Consider the following 16,420-nt stretch of genomic DNA (forward strand, 5'->3'; position numbering starts at 1 on the left):
TGGGATTCAGTAGTTGTGGCATGTGTGCTCAGTAGTTGTGGTGCACAGGCTCTAGAGCGCAGGCTCAGTAGTTGTGGCGCACAGGCTTAGTTGCTCTGCGGCATGTGGGATCTTCCCGGACCAGGGCTCGAACCCATGTTCCCTGCGTTGGCAGGCTGATTCTTAACCACTGTGCCACCAGGGAAGGCCACGTTTTATCACTTGTGTAGATTTGTCTTATTGCTACCCCCATCCAGATACAGAACTATTCCATCACCACAAAAGATTTCTCATTTGTGCTACCCCTTTATAGTCACACCCATCCTACTCCCACCCTCATTCCCCACCATCCTTAACTCCTGGCAGCCACTATGCTGTTCTCTATCTTTATAGCCCTAGTTTGTTGTTGTCTTAGATGGACTAGTAATATAACATTGTTTCAAAGGGGAAATGTTTTCTGAAGCAGAAACTACTATCTTAAGTTTTTAAGAACCTGCTTGTTCTTATTTTTTAATTATAAGTTTCTTTAGGATGGAGGGCTCCAATGGAATTTTAACCTATTTGCTCCCAAGTAATGTGACTGGAGGTTCATTTAACTCCTGCCTTCTTTCAGTCTGCTTCAAACAGAGTTTTATTAAAGGGGAAAAGCATTTTTTCATTAAGCTAATGGTGTTGAAATGTCCCAAAAATTGAATGGATTTTTCAAAACCTCTTAGCATTTCTTAGTTGAGGAGTCAGAAAAGCATTTTTAAAAATTTTAATATAAAAAATAAGGCCACAATTCACTAATACCTTTGTCTGTGTTCCTTATCATAATAAATTATAATGATAAAGATAGGATCAAATGAGTTGATATGTCTAAAGCACTTAGAATAGTGCCTGGCACATAGTGATCTCTATGTTAGTTTTAACTATTGTTTTTATTGCTGCTGTTAAGACATATGTTCTCAGGAAGAAAGGACTTTTTAAGCACAAAATCAGAAGATGAGATCACACAGAAAAGGACAGGTGTATTGGCTACTTAAAACAAACAAAAGCCAACCCCCATATGCACATAAAGAAGATTAGGAAGATGTTTACATAGGTTTGTTCGGGTGGTGGGTTTATAGGTGATTTACGGCCCCCTAACCCCCATTTTCTATTTAACAAATACATTTAACGACCATAATTCCTCTTACAGCTGGGGAAATTAAAGTATAATATATAGAAAGGGAATTAAATATACCTAGTTTTGATGACTCTTGTGAACTGACACTCAGTAGTGCTAGTATAAATGATTCAGTATTTCAGAAGGGCAGTTTGACAAGTATCAAGGCCTTGAAAATGTTCCTACTCTTTGACCTAGTGATTTCACTTCTAGGACTATATATTTAGGAAGTGATCAGAAATGTCAGAAAAGGTGCAAGAATGTTCATTACAGTGTAACCTTACTTATAATAGGAAAATGGCTTATCAAATGGCTTGATAAGTTTAATAGCAATTTGTTAGAGACACTTTGATTATAGAATTAATATAAATTTGGAAATTATATTAACTGGTTAAAAAACAAATTCAGAGTTGATGGCTTTAATTCTAGGAATTTTGTCCTAAACTGTGACATCCTTATATGGTTGTATAAATAGGCTGTGATTTTTAGAAAGAACAAACATGTATTCCAGAAGTTTGATGTTTTTAATATAGTTATTATATGTCATTTTATGTTAATATCTACCACTAAATAGTTTCTGTCTGTACAGGGAGATAATGTGCAATGAGCATGTATCTAGGCTGAGTATCAAGTACCAAAAATTTCTTTTACTGTAGAATTGCATCTGCCTTTTTTTTTTTCCGTCAGTAATTTCGAATTTGGAAGTTGCAATTTAATATTTAGGTTTAAAAAAAGTAATTCGTATCTTCAGAGCATTTACTGTTTCTCTATTGTGTTAAAGTGATAATTTTCATCTCTTTCTTCAGTATTCCCTGTCTCAATTGCTCAAGCCAGAAACTTGGGAATTTTAGTACTTCTGGATACCTCATTCTTAGTTTACACTGTGTGGATCGAGTTTTTGACCAAGTCCTGCCTACCTCCAAAATATCTTGAATATTTTACCAGTTTTTTCCAATATCCACTGACACTACCCCACTCAAGGAACATTACCTTTTTCCTGAAGTATTATAATATCATCACAACTATTTCCTCAGTCTTCCCTTGAATCAATTCATTCTTTTTTGTTTCTATTTTATTTTAAAATTTTATTGAAGATATGCATATATCATGTTTAAGAAGCCAAATATTTCCATAAGAGAACAAAATATAGCAATATCCTGTTGTTCCCACCCTTCCAGCCTCCACCCTTGAGCCCCATATCCATCCAAGTCTCTTCGTGTTTCTTATTTGGAGGAATTTATATGTTTTTAAGATAATATGTCTAAATGCCTATTGCTTATGATTTTTCAATTTTGGATATGATTTATTGATTCTCTACTATAGAAGATGATTTCAATCTCTTATTTTCTCTTCCTCTCACATTTACACAATTTACTTCCTCCTCTTTCTATGTAGTTATGTCACAATTTTGACATGAATAAGTAATACTGGCTCAACCATTCTTTACAAGTGTAGAGGAAGCTAAAGAACAGTTGAGCCATGATTACTTACTTAAATAATTGTTTTCCTTGAGCTAAATAACTTACTTTAGCTTTCTCTACATTTGTCACTAATTTTTCTGCCAGAAGTGAATGTAGTGAGTGTGTTTTCTCAATGTGTTCAAACACTCCAGATATTGTTTCATCTTTGAGAGATGTCTCTCTTCGAATTTCCATCCTTGCTACTTACCATCTGGACTGTTGTTCTTAAGGTCTGCTCATTGCTTTGTCCCAGGATCTCCCTTTACTGTTTATCTGGGAATTTCCAATATTTTCTTTCTATGTTGGTTCCTTGGTTTCCTGGATCTTGTTTTCCTTTTTCTTGCTTTGCTAGTTTGTTTTGATGGAACACATATCCTACTAGCTCTCTGGTAATAGGTGCATATAAGGCAAATTCTCTGAGACTTTCATGTCTGAAAATGAGGTATACTTTCATACTTAATTGGTATTTTTGTTGGATAAAGAATTCTAGGATTTTGAAGGCATTGTTTTCGTTGTCTTTTAACTTCTAGGGTTGCTATTGAGATTTCTGATACCTTCTGATCCCTATTTTTCTGTAGGTGATCTGTTTTTGTTTTGTTCTGTTTTTGAACTGATGGATTTTATGATTTCTTTGTCTCCAATGTGCTACAGGTTTTTGATGCTAGGCCTTGGTTTGAGTCTTCTTTTTATTTATTATTTTTTTAAAATCTTTTGTAATGGGCGTTAGACAGGTCTTTTGTCCTTTAAGTTCTGGAGGCATTTTCTTGAATTAGCATTTTTTTTTGATAAGTTACTTTCCTCTATTTTCTCTGTATTCTCTTAAAATTCTTTTTATTATTCAGAAGTTGACTCTAATGGACTCTTCTAATTAACATAATATTTTTGCTCCTACTTTTAGCTTATTGTTTAAAAGATATTATCACCTTTATCTCACAACTCTTCTGTTGATTTTTTAAATTTCTTATATTATATTTTCATGTCTAAAAGTTTTATTTTGTTTTCTAAATATTTCTTATTTGTATCCTTCTGTTTTTGCCATTTAATGGGAGAAATATCTGTCTGAAAGTAATAATTATATGGTTTTGTCCTTTTCTTTTCTCAGTTTTCTTTTGTTCTCTGCCCTAACTTGATTTCTTCAGAGGTTTTTCTTTTTTCCTATGGATTCTGTCTCTTTCTGGTGGTGGTGGTTGTATTACAGCAGGATTCTTAACCTATTCTGAACCTTGAACCCTTTTGGCAAGCTGAAGCTTCTGGAACTGAACCCTTCTTTAATATCAAAGGAAATCAGTTCTAATAAGATACACTTATTAAAATATTTTTAAAACTGTTCTTTGGCAATATATGTGCCTCTTTATTAACATATTAAGTAAGATTTATAGGTGATGAGATTACATCTTCAAAGTAGTGATGAGGGTAAATGATATTTTTGAGATATCTGTACCAGTTGTAATGTGCTATGAAAATATTTGTGATTTTTATTAGTGACAAAGTCACATGTATTGACAATTCTTCTATAATTTGTAGCCTGCATGTATAATTAAAAGGAGCGTCATTTCAGTTAGAGGTTAGTGTAAACAAAAATTTAAATTTTTTTTTTTTTACATCCAAGTTCTTGTGCCCTTTGAATTCTATTGATACACCCTGTGGGGGATCAAACACCCCTTTATTAGAGGTTTCTTCAGATACCTGGGGTCGTTGGCTGTCAGCTCAAAGACTGAGGTACTAGAAAGCTGATTGGAAGCTCTGAATGAATGACTGGGGCTTGACAACTAGTGGGCTTCACTCTATGTTGTGGGATGCTCAGCTTTCATTGTTTGTAGATAGATTTTTCCTCTTGGGATTCAAACGTCTTCAAAGAAGAACCCATCATTCTGCATATGGAGTATAAGTCTAATTATCTGTGTTCACATAGACAAGTAATTTTGCCCTCTTATATTCTAATAAAATTTCCTTTTGTGTTTTAACTGAATGGTTATGCTATTAAATGTGTTCATATTAAATAAAACAGTTCTGGGAAAGTACACAACTGTCTTTAATGCTTTGAAACCATTAATGCAACAGGAAAACTGGGCTATTTCATGAATTATATTTAATTTTCAACTTAATTTTTCAGGAGCTTTCAAGTTGTGGATGGAATAAAAAAGAAAAATACAGTTCTGCACCAAATGCAGTTGCCTTTACAAGAAGATTTAATCATGTGAGTTGCTTATAAAGTTTTGATATTTAGTGTCTGAAATTCAATTTCTCAGTTTATAATTTTTCATTAAGAAATAGTTAAGTTTTTACATCAATTCTAGAGCATTTTCAGCAAATATCTCTTCAATTTTCTCTCTGCATGATCTCTGTTTTTTTCCTTCTGTAATTCCTATTGGAAATTTACTGGAACTTGACATTCTTTCCTATTTGTATCTTAACCTTCCATATTTCATCTATCCCTTTGTGCTCTGTTCGCATGATTTCCTCAGATCTATATTTCAGTTCACTAATTCTTTTCGGATGTGTCAAATCTGTTTTAAATCTGTGTGCTTTTACACTAGTGTCATTTTTTTCTTACTTTTTAAATTTCTTAAATCATTTTCAACTTTTTATTTTATAATTTCTGTTATTATCCAAAGTCCTTGGAGTATTAATTCTCTGTATCTGCTGATCCTTACTCAAAATGGTTTGTTTTCTTATGCATTTTGTAATTTTGAATTGAGAGCTCATGTTCATTTAAGCTTTAGCTGTGGGAATTTTGCTGCTGCCTAGATTGAGGGTGTATACTGTCTAAGAGGCATTTTGTTTGCTTTTGCCAATACCAAGGGCTATTACAGAACTAGGACTATTTTTTTATGTTATATGTTTTGGTTGGGGAACATCTGTACTTCTCTGTACTGAAAGTTTAAGCTCCAAATCCAGTTAAGGGCAAGTTACAAATTCTTGTGAAGGCTTAATTTTCTCCTTCTTCTGTGTCATCTCCCTCTGTCAGTAGGTGAATTGTTTAGTCTACTTTTTCACCAAAATTGTAGCCCTTTGAAGATCCCTCAGATAGGAACAGACGGGACGGTAGAGGTGTGAGGCCTTATATTATGACTTTGAAGGAGTATTAAATCCCAAGTCCCGGGCTTCCCTGCTGGTGCAGTGGTTGAGAGTCCACCTGCCGATGCAGGGGACACGGGTTCATGCCCCGGTCTGGGAAGATCCCACATGCCGCGGAGCGGCTGGGCCCGTGAGCCATGGCCGCTGAGCCTGTGCGTCCGGAGCCTGTGCTCCGCAGCGGGAGAGGCCACAACAGTGAGAGGCCTGCATACCGCAAAAAAAACCCCACAAAAAACCCAAGTCCCTATGCTCTTGAGAGGAAATCTTCCAAAGGCAGCTGTAGTACCCTTTCCTTTTTTGCCTTTATTTCTTTTGTTTTTGACCTCTAGTGAAATCTTTTCTTTTCCTTTCAAGTTAGTTATACACTTTTTAAAAAATGGTTGGGGTTTAAAAATGGGGTTTATAGCAAATAGTTTCTCAAGTTATTTGGTTCACTGTATACCCAAAATGGAAATGAGTTAAAGTTTTTAAAAAATTAGATTAAACCATTATTAAACGGCCTAGACAAACATGTCTTATACTGAGTTCCTTATTTAAGCTATTTAGCAGTTTTAAAATTTTTCTGAGGTGGTCAGAATTTATCATCACAGTAAAACTTTTTTCTTCACCGTACAAAAACATTGTAACAATACCCATAAATTTGACTTTAGATTTTTAAGCACTCATATTATTCTTTTTTTTTCATATTATTCTTAAGTAAGCCAAAAGGTTGTTAGAGTCAAATATGTCACAGTGTACCAAAAGCTCTTATGCTTAATAAAGATTACAGTTGATCTGTAATAAGCTCCATTACTTAGTTATTCCATTACTGTTCTTTTCTCCTAGGAGGGTGTTAGGAAATCTGAAGGTAGCAAATTACAAAGGAAGTTACAGAGTCTTTTATTTTTAAAATGAGTTTCTTGTAGATAGCATATAGTTGGGTCTTCCTTTTTTTTGGTCTGGTCTGACAATCTCTGCTTTTCAATTTAGACCTAGAAAAAAATGCAAAGAGAGTTTCTGTATATCCCTAAGCTCCCCTAGTCTTAACATCTTAGGTAAGTATAATATAGTTATCAAAGCCTGGAAATTAACATGGGTACAATACCATTAACTAAACTAAGGGCCCTATTCAAATTTCTTCAGTATTCCCACCAATATCCTTTTTATTGTTGTTCCAAGATACCATTTTGGATCCCACATTGCATTTAGTTGTCACTAATTCCAACAAAAGAGTTATTTTGGAGTCTGTTTCTTTTTAATGCTTTTTCTCTTAACAGTCAACTTTGAATCTGTTTCTTTGTGTGTCTGGTAATTTTTTCAATTGTATTGTCATCATTATGGATAATATGTTATAGAGATTCTGGATTTTGTTGTCTTCTTTTGAAAAGTATTGATTTTTATTTTATCAGGCAGTTAACTTGGCTGGACTCAAAGTCTAAATTCTGTTTCTACTTGGAGAACATGTTTCTCCTTGGAGAAGTCTTTCCAGATTTTATCTTCATTTGGGCTTCTTTGAGTTTCCCCTGCACATGCACAATTGCATGGTCAGCCAGAGATTTGGATGGAGTTTTGGGGTTTTTTTTTTTGTGGTACGTGGGCCTCTCACTGTTGTGGCCTCTCCCGTTGCAGAGCACAGGCTCCAGACGCGCAGGCTTAGCGGCCATGGCTCACGGGCCTAGCTGCCCCGCAGCATGTGGGATCTTCCCGGACTGGGGCACGAACCTGTGTCCCCTGCATTGGCAGGCGGACTCTCAACCACTGCGCCACCAGGGAAGCCCCTGGATGGAGTTTTTATATAGATTTGGGGGATTTTTCTCTCCTTTTCAGAATTTCCCCCCCTCACTTTCTAGCCAATTGTCCTCTGACTTTTGAAGCCATTAAGACTGTGGCCTTCTGCTTGGGTTTCTGGTTCTCCACATTGTAACTGGTGAATGTCCTCAGACAATAAACTTTATAAGTGCAGTTCTCACCCAGTGCATCTTACTTTTTCCAAAGATCTGTTCTCCAGTTTCTGCCTTCTTTTGGTTCCTCTCTTGTGTTTTAATAGTTGTTTTTATAATTTGTAATTATAATCAGATGAGCATTTCCAAAGATACCTGCTTCTCCACATTACCAGAAATGGAACTCTCCCCCATCCTTTTAAAACTATGATTTTTTATTGATTATCAAAACAGTAACATACATTGCAGGGAAACTGAAACAAGGTAGACATTTATAAAAAGTTGGGGGGAAAATCACCCTGAGGTGACTGTTGTTAACATTTTTAGTATATATTCTTCCATTCTTTATTTTTTTACTAATCTAATAGAAATAATGCTGTACATGTAATTTACAGTCCTGTTGTCTTAACATACCATGAAATGTTACTGTATCATAAAATCATTTTGAAAACATTTTAAGTATCTGTATAATCTCCTATGATTTGACTCTATCATAATTTTAATAATCACTCTATTTTGGCTATTTCTCTGATAACTTGTATTCATGCCTTCTGGCCAGTGGCTTCCTGATTTTTTTTGGGGGGGAGGGTTGTCTAAGTTTCTTTTAAATGTTACCTTTCAATAATTGGAAATTTGACTAATAATTGGAAATTAATGTTTTTAGGAATGATAATGATTTTAGGTTATGTTTATAAAAAGACTCCTTTTAGAAAATATTTATAGATGCAATTATATATTGTCCATGATTTGCTTCACAGTATTAATGGGGCACTTGAGGGTAGGGTGAGGGTGGAGGTGCGAAAGCTTGGCCATAACTTGGTTATTGAAGCCAGTTGTTGTGTACTGAGGACTTCATTACTATCATCTGTTTAGTTCAGTGTACATTTGAAGATTTCCATGATAAAAAATTAAGAAACTATCTTTAAAGCTTAACATATGTTTGGCTGCAAATAAAAGGTTTTCATAATGCTTTTATATGATTATAAAACCCTGAATAAAGCAACTAGAGTTAAAAATAGCCTATGAGGGCTTCCCTGGTGGTGCAGTGGTTGAGAGTCCGCCTGCCGATGCAGGGGACATGGGTTCGTGCCCCGGTCCAGGAGGATCCCACATGCTGCAGAGCAGCTAGGTGTCTTCATTTCTTTTCATTCTTTTTTCTTTATTCTGTTCCACAGCAGTGAATTCTACCATTCTGTCTTCCAGGTCACTTATCTGTTCTTCTGCCTCAGTTATTCTGCTATTGATTCCTTCTAGTGTAGTTTTCATTTCAGTTATTGTATTATTCATCTCTGTTTGTTTGTTCTTTAATTCTTCTAGGTCTTTGTTAAACATTTCTTGCATCTTCTTGATCTTTGCCTCCATTCTTTTTCCAAGGTCCTGGATCATCTTCACTACCATTATTCTGAATTCTTTTTCTGGAAGGTTGCTTATCTCCACTTCGTTTAGTTGTTTTTCTGGGGTTTTATCTTGTTCCTTCCTCTGGTGCATAGCCCTCTGCCTTTTCATCTTGTCTATCTTTCTGTGAATGTGGTTTTTGTTCCACAGGATGCAGGATTGTAGTTCTTGCTTCTGCTGTCTGCCCTCTGGTGGATGAGGCTATCTAAGAGGCTTGTGTAAGTTTCCTGATAGGAGGGACTGGTGGTGCGTAGAGCCTGGTGTTGCTCTGGTGGGCAGAACTCAGTGAAACTTTAATCGCTTGTCTGCTGATGGGAGGGGCTGGGTTCCCTCCTTGTTGGTTGTTTGGCCTGAGGCAACCCAACACTGGAGCCTACCTGGCCTCTTTGGTGGGGCTAATGACAGACTCTGGGAGGGCTCATGCCAAGGAAGTACTTCCTAGAACTTCTGCTGCCAGTGTCCTTGTCCCCACAGTGAGCCACAGCCACCCCCCCGCCTCTGCAGGAGACCCTCCAACACTAGCAGGTAGGTCTGGTTCAGTCTCCCCTGGGGTCACTGCTCCTTCCCCTGGGTCCCGATGTGCACACTGTTTTGTGTGTGCCCTCCAAGAGTGGAGTCTCTGTTTCCCCCAGTCCTGTCGAAGTCCTGCAATCAAATCCCACTAAGCTTCAAAGTCTGATTCTCTAGGAATTCATCCTCCCGTTGCCAGACCCCAGGTTGGGAAGCCTGACGTGGGGCTCAGAACCTTCACTCCAGTGGGTGGACTTCTGTGGTATAATTGTTCTCCCGTTTGTGAGTCACCCACCCAGCGGTTAAGGGATTTGATTTTTATTGTGTTTGCGCCCCTCCTACCGTCTCATTGCGCCTTCTCCTTTGTCTCTGCAAATGGGATATCTTTTTTGGTGAGTTCCAGTGTCTTCCTGTCGATGATTGTCCAGCAGCTAGTTGTGATTCTGGTCTTCTCACAAGAGGGAGTGAGAGCACGTCCTTCTACTCCGCCATCTTGGTTCCTCTCTTCACCACTTTTTAATTTACAGTTTAATTTAATTTAATTTAATTTAAGGATAATTTACTTTATCCTTTTCCTTACTATTTACCTGTGGAGGAACCTCTAGAGTCTCCCACAGTCTAGACTGCATTCAGTGCAGTTTAATATATTCTATGTTTTCTAGAAATTAGCTGCTGGTTCCAAAGGTTCAGTTGGGTTCAGTGCCTTTGGCAAGAGTCTGGGTTGTGTTGGGTTTTTTCATCAGGTCTGTTTCGTGATGTTAGCAGTTGTCTAGATCCATTATTTGAGGTTGTTAAAAGGTGAATTCTCATTTCATTCTTTTTTATTTATTAGTGGGAATGCTTTTATAAAGAGACATTTTTCCCTCATCTAGTATTTGCATACCCAGAGGGTCCATTTCCTATAGGCAAGGAAGGATAAATATTTGATTTTTTCTCTTTATTTAGCAGTTCTGAAGATAATGAATTGGTGTTGTCATTTAATGAAGACCAAGTCGTTTATTTTAATTTTATTTTGAACTCATAAATGTAAACAAAGATGATGTGTTTCAACCCATTGCAATTTTTACCCTTATTGAAACACACATTGTCCCATCTTTGGCCAATTGAAGTCTCTTCAGGTTGGCTTTCATGTCCTTTTTCATGACCCTAGTAATCTTGTTAACAGTTTCTTTGCTATTTGTATGCAAAGATGTTGCATGTTCATTTTGTCCATCACCTGCCCTCTGCCTGGAATCAACATTTCTTTAATAAACCTTGGTTTCTTATAGTGGGAAATGGACCTGGATGCTAAAAACGCTCATTGCTACTAGGGTGACCGTAATTTCTGTGCCATTTCAGCACATATAGCTAGGATATCTATATATCATACACACACAAATATTTAAAGATAAAATATCTCATGAGTTCTTATTAATACTTCTAATTCAAATTCAGGACCAGAGTTTCACTTCACCTCTTCCATATTATATCTGCATATCCTTTCTTCCATACCCACAATCTGGTTTTCAGGGAACACAGGGCATGATACAGTATCCTGTGTGACTCATTTGCTTTAGCCTGCATAACAAATAACAGTCTCAGAGTAACAATACTAATACCAATAATATTCCTATAAAGAGGTAACTATATGTTTTGCAAATGTTGTATTTTTTATAATTGTATATACTGTCTGAGCATATAGGCATTATATAACGTACTCTCCTTCTTTTAACCCTCATTACTCTTATTTCTGTGAATAAGTGCATATTTAATGCTCACTACCATCCTCATGTTGATGTTTCTCTAGTCATTTGACTGTCTGAAGCTTGTTCTCCAGGAAATTACTTGGGAAGGGTTCATCGGAACAATAATTCTTGAGTTTTTACATGTTGACAAGTTTGCCTGTCCTTTGTATGAAATTTTCTTTCTTGATAATATTTGATATAGTACTCCATTTTTTTTTCTGGCAAAGTGTTGCTATTGAAAAGTCTGATGATAATTAAATTTTCTTTTCCCTAAAAATCACTTTCTCTTTTTGTCTCAGCCTAAAGATTTTTTTCCTCTAAGTCCAGTAATTTCATTAAGCTATGCCTCAGTGTTGATCATTCTGGGTCAGTGTTCTCAGGTGTGGTTGGCTTTAGCTGGGACTGTCAACTGGGGAGCACCTACACTTAGCCTTTCTGGCATGGTGCTCTCAGGGTAGTTGGACTTCTTACATGGTAGTTTAGGAATCCCAGAGAGAATGTTCCAGCAATCAAGGCAGGGGCTGCATGTTCTTTTATGACCTTTTCCTGGAAGCCAGCATCAGTTTTGTTAATTTCCTGTTTCTTGAAGCAGTCATGAGCTTGTCTAGGTTCAATGAGAGGTGACATACACCCCAACTTTCAATGTGAGGAGTGACAAAGAATTTGTGGCCATGTTTTTAATTTTATTTTTACTTTTATTTTTTTTTAATTAAAAAATTTTTTATTGAAGTATAGCTGATTTACAATGTTGTGTTAGTTTCAGGTGTACAGCAAAGTGAATCTGTTACACAAATACATATATCCACTCTTTTTTAGATTCTTTTCCCATATAGAGTGGCCATATTTTTAAATTACCGTAGTATTTGTCTTAAAATTTGACATAAAATTTAATTAAGTCAGTGATCATGCAGTTTAGATTGAATCGTAATTAATATTTGCTAAGGTTGTTAAAATATCTAAAGTATAACTTTAGATATACTGTAGAAGTAAACTTTATTAGAATCAGGGATAATTATTGCCATTAGTAGCTCAAGTATAGTAACAAATGTAAAGATGGCTTGGTAAAATATATACATTTTACATTTACACATTTGTTTAGAGATGAAAGTTGCAAGTAAAATCTAAAATATTTCTCACTAAGAAATGGTGACAAAATATCAGGCAGTGGCTTTATTCTTTGCACTAAGATTTCTAACTGCATCCTATTTTTAGGTTTGTATCATTTTGAACCAACTGATAGTGCTTTGATTTTGCTTTCATAGTACATGAATATGTTACATACATATTACTTTAATCATATGATAAACCCACTATTTTCACTAGAGTAGAGCATTTTAGTAATGTTACAGATCTAGTCTGCCTTCTGATGAATGGTTTTTAATGTTTTTTTAAAAGAAATCTTGAAAATGGTTTCATTGAATTAGAAAACATTACATAATTTAAAAAATACAATCTTAATTTTAGAGTGACTTAGATATATTTTTCTTTATGATATTTTATATTTTATTTCATTTTATTCATACCAGAAAAACTGTACTTGAGATTCTTTACACTTATGATTCTACTCAATGTAAATAAAATGGCAGCATGGGATTACAGAGCCACAGTAAAACATACTATAGCATGTTTTGCAATATCTGATCTTAGAGCTTATCTAATTCTGCCGAAGTGTTTCAAAATACAGCAGAGAACACTTTTATAGTGTTCATGTTGCATCACTCTGGTTTTATTGCATTCTCTTTTCCTTCAAAATTTGTATTAGCTTTTACAAATTAAAAATTGTAGTGATGTTTTTATGTGTGTGTACACACATATATACATATCTGTATCTGTCTGTGTATATATGAAGTGTATGCAACATTTGAAGATTGTCTATGTCCTGGTGGTGAATCAAGGGAAAGAGAAAGTATTGTTTTTAAACAGCTATCTATTTCTCAAATAGCTCTTGTCATTAATTTGATCCTAGTAAGTAAAGAGTCTTGCTATTCAACTATTTTTAATTTTTATTTGCAGGTAAGCTTTTGGGTTGTTAGAGAGATTCTTCATGCTCAAACGTTAAAAATTAGAGCAGAAGTTTTGAGCCACTATATTAAAACTGCTAAGGTAAGACAAACTTGTGTTTCTATTTTTGAGTTTAATCATTTAACAATGCTTGTAAGTAAATGTTTGCGTGTGACACTATGTTCACTTTTTATCGACCCTAGAAAATAAGGCCTACTGACTAATATAAGTCCATTTTTTAAATTGAATGCCTGTTTCCTTTGCCTTTTCTTTTATTCCTCCTGTCTTCCTCCCCTTTCTTTTATACTTTTCCTCCCTCTCTCAGAGAAGCTGAATTACATAATATTTGACTGGGCAGAGGTCAGATTATGATGAAGTTTAATATTTATAAAATACTGGTCTATTCTGCAGGTGATTGAAAAAGCCTTATAGGATTAAGTAGGAAATACGTATCAATTATTTGCCTTTGAAATAGATCACTCTGCCAACCATGTGGAGAATGATAAGACTTTATATTTTTAAATAGTATAAATGAGGATGTTAACCAAATACCTTAATTGAGCAGCATAGATAATAGATGCAGCAAGAGAAATAGAACATGAATTTCAAGGATAGTCAAAATTTAGAGAGGAGGATGGAATAGGACATTCAATATTTTATTAAAATTTGTAACAACTCCAAATTTATGTTAACTAAAAAGAGGTATAATTGTAAACACATCCCTCATTATTCTTATAATAAATGCATAACTTATCTCACCTGTGAACAAAGATGGAATAAAATGAGGATATCATTTTTACAATTGTAAATTATTGTAAAAATGTAATTATTGTAAGTCGTAACTCTTCCATATTTCCCTTGAGCACCTGCGAACAATTGTATTCTAACATTCTATGGCACTAGGTGGCAGAGCTAGCCTTCTGAAAATTTGATACTTTGCAGAAGTGTCATAAAATTTTTAAAAACATTCTTTGTGATATGTTAGATAAATATTGGGTTTTAGCTAATAGAAGTCCATGACTTTTCTCCATAGATCCTGAATTTGCATTATTGTTTTCTGGTATTTTTGTTAGTTTTTTTTTAATGTACTTGTTGTATGTTCCACTCAAAACCACCAAATTTTGTCCATCAAACCTGCCATTATCCTCATCAAATAATCATTTAATTCCAGTTCAGACTCTTAAACTTTGAGTTATTTTTGATGGTGTTTACTTTCATCTTAAGTCCTAAATTCATAATTTTTTTGTCTCATTTCTGTCTCTTAAATCCCTCTAGTCAGACTCGCCTTCTGTATTCAGTTTGTTATAAAACTGGCAGGTCTTTCTCTTCTTTTAGTAGGTTGTTTCAGTTAGGGTTCTGTAGAGACAGAAAAAAAATACACACACACATATATATATGTACATAATGTATAAAAAGATTTAAGGAATTATCTCGCGTGATTAGGTGGGGGGAAACTGGTAAATCTGAAATCTGTAGGGCAGACAGCCTAGAAACTCGGGCAGGAGTTTCTAGATTTTTACTGTTATAAGTACCACTGCTTATAAAACATTCATGTGTGAGTCTCTTGGTGCTCAACTGCAGGTTAAAGCCCTAGAAATATAGAGAGAAAAGGCAAATTTATCTTCAAAGAAATGACAATTACACCAATAACTTTCATTGAATCTGATGAAAAATAACACTTTTTCTGTGTTGACTGTTTAGGTTTTCTCTCCTGAAATGTCTGTTCAAGATCTTTGAACAATTTTCTATTATAGTATTGGTCTTTGATTTTTATAGCAGTTTTTAAAATGTAATTCCAGATGCTAAAGTTCTTTGCTATATTCTTTGCATACATCTTCCTATTTGTGACTTATCTTATAACTCTTTTCGTGTTATCTTTTGATATAGATGCTCTTAATTTTAATAGTCAAATGTATTAATCTTTAACTTTCATTTTCTGATTTCAGAATATCTCACTTAAATATCTTACTCTCACCTCTGAGAATATCAAAGATTTTCTCTTATATTATTCTTTAAAAGTTCTACAGCTTTGATTTTGGTATTTAATTCATCTGAAATTTTAGATATAATATATATGAATTATGGATTCCATAATTCATACATATTTTTCCATATGAATAACCCTGTTGGCACCATTTTTTAAATCTTTTTTTAAAGTTCTCTTTATTTTGTCTGGAAGCATTGTTATGTCACCCTTGTTCTTGAAAAATGCTATTCCAGACTTACAGTTGTTTTTTTTTTAATTTACTCTACTTGGGATTTCTTGAACTTACTAGCCCTGGGAATTAGTGTCTTTCAGTAATTTGAGAAAATCCACCATTATCTCTCATATTGTTTCTACCCCATTGTTTTTTATCATGTCCTTCTGAAGCTCCATTGAGATAAATGTTGGCCTTTTTTGCTCTTCCTTTGATGTCTCTTTACCTTTTATTTCACATTTTTTAAAAGACCCTTGGGCTTTTATGTTGCTTTCTAGATAATGCCTTCATTTTTAATCTTCATTTTATTTGAGGCCAGTACCTGATGTTCTCCATTTGTGAATTATTGTTTCCTTGTGTTTATCCTTTTCCTTTTTTTCTTTTACTTGAGTTCATATTTCTTGAAATTTTATGGGGGTTCTTTGAGACCTGAGTTAAGGTGGTATTAGTTAGGGTTCTTCAGAGTAATAGAACCCTTCACTTTTCCTTGGTTTTCATATTCAAAACAGGCCATTTTTGCCTTGGAGTCGCTTCATGGTGAGGACAGTTTTTAAATGATAAGACCATTGAGATGTAAGCGTCTGATAGTTTGAAGAAACCTGGGCAATTAGCAATAATTTGACAAAAATAGTAGACCTCTCGTTAAACAGTTGGAACCTAGCATTAGATGGGAGCCTTCTGCACAGGGGCTGTAAGAAGCAAGGTCTGGTATTGGGAAGCAGGTGGATATCCCAACATGAACAAGGAACAAAGGATTTGAAGATTCAGCCAGGAGGAAGCAGGAAATTGAGGAGGGCTATGAAAAGCAGGTTTGAACCCTAGCCCTGGAATAATGGGGATCCTGAGTAGGACACCAGATCAGGATCCTGGGCATGGACCCTTCCTTTAAACTTGGATCATAAGGCAGAGGCTAGTAATATTTCAGTATAAGGAAGGAAACTGCTTACTAAAAATGAGGATGCATGGTCATAGCAGGTAACCTTGATACTGAGCCATAATTTTGGTTTTC

General features: G+C 35.1%; 1 protein-coding gene across 2 annotated transcripts in view; it reads left to right on the forward strand.

The window, feature by feature from the left end:
• Positions 1-16,420, forward strand: part of RALGPS2 (Ral GEF with PH domain and SH3 binding motif 2) — a 156,349-nt gene that overhangs the window by 56,211 nt on the left and 83,718 nt on the right. For both annotated transcript variants that reach the window (XM_081216128.1, XM_081216129.1), the window contains exons 5-6: positions 4,700-4,783; positions 13,226-13,315. In XM_081216128.1, the coding sequence (XP_081072254.1) occupies positions 4,700-4,783; positions 13,226-13,315 (174 nt within the window). The remainder of the gene's footprint in view (positions 1-4,699; positions 4,784-13,225; positions 13,316-16,420) is intronic.

This window comes from Mesoplodon bidens, assembly GCF_964165515.1.
Source record: "Mesoplodon bidens genome assembly, chromosome: 2".
In the NCBI taxonomy this organism is placed as follows: Eukaryota; Metazoa; Chordata; class Mammalia; order Artiodactyla; family Ziphiidae; genus Mesoplodon; species Mesoplodon bidens.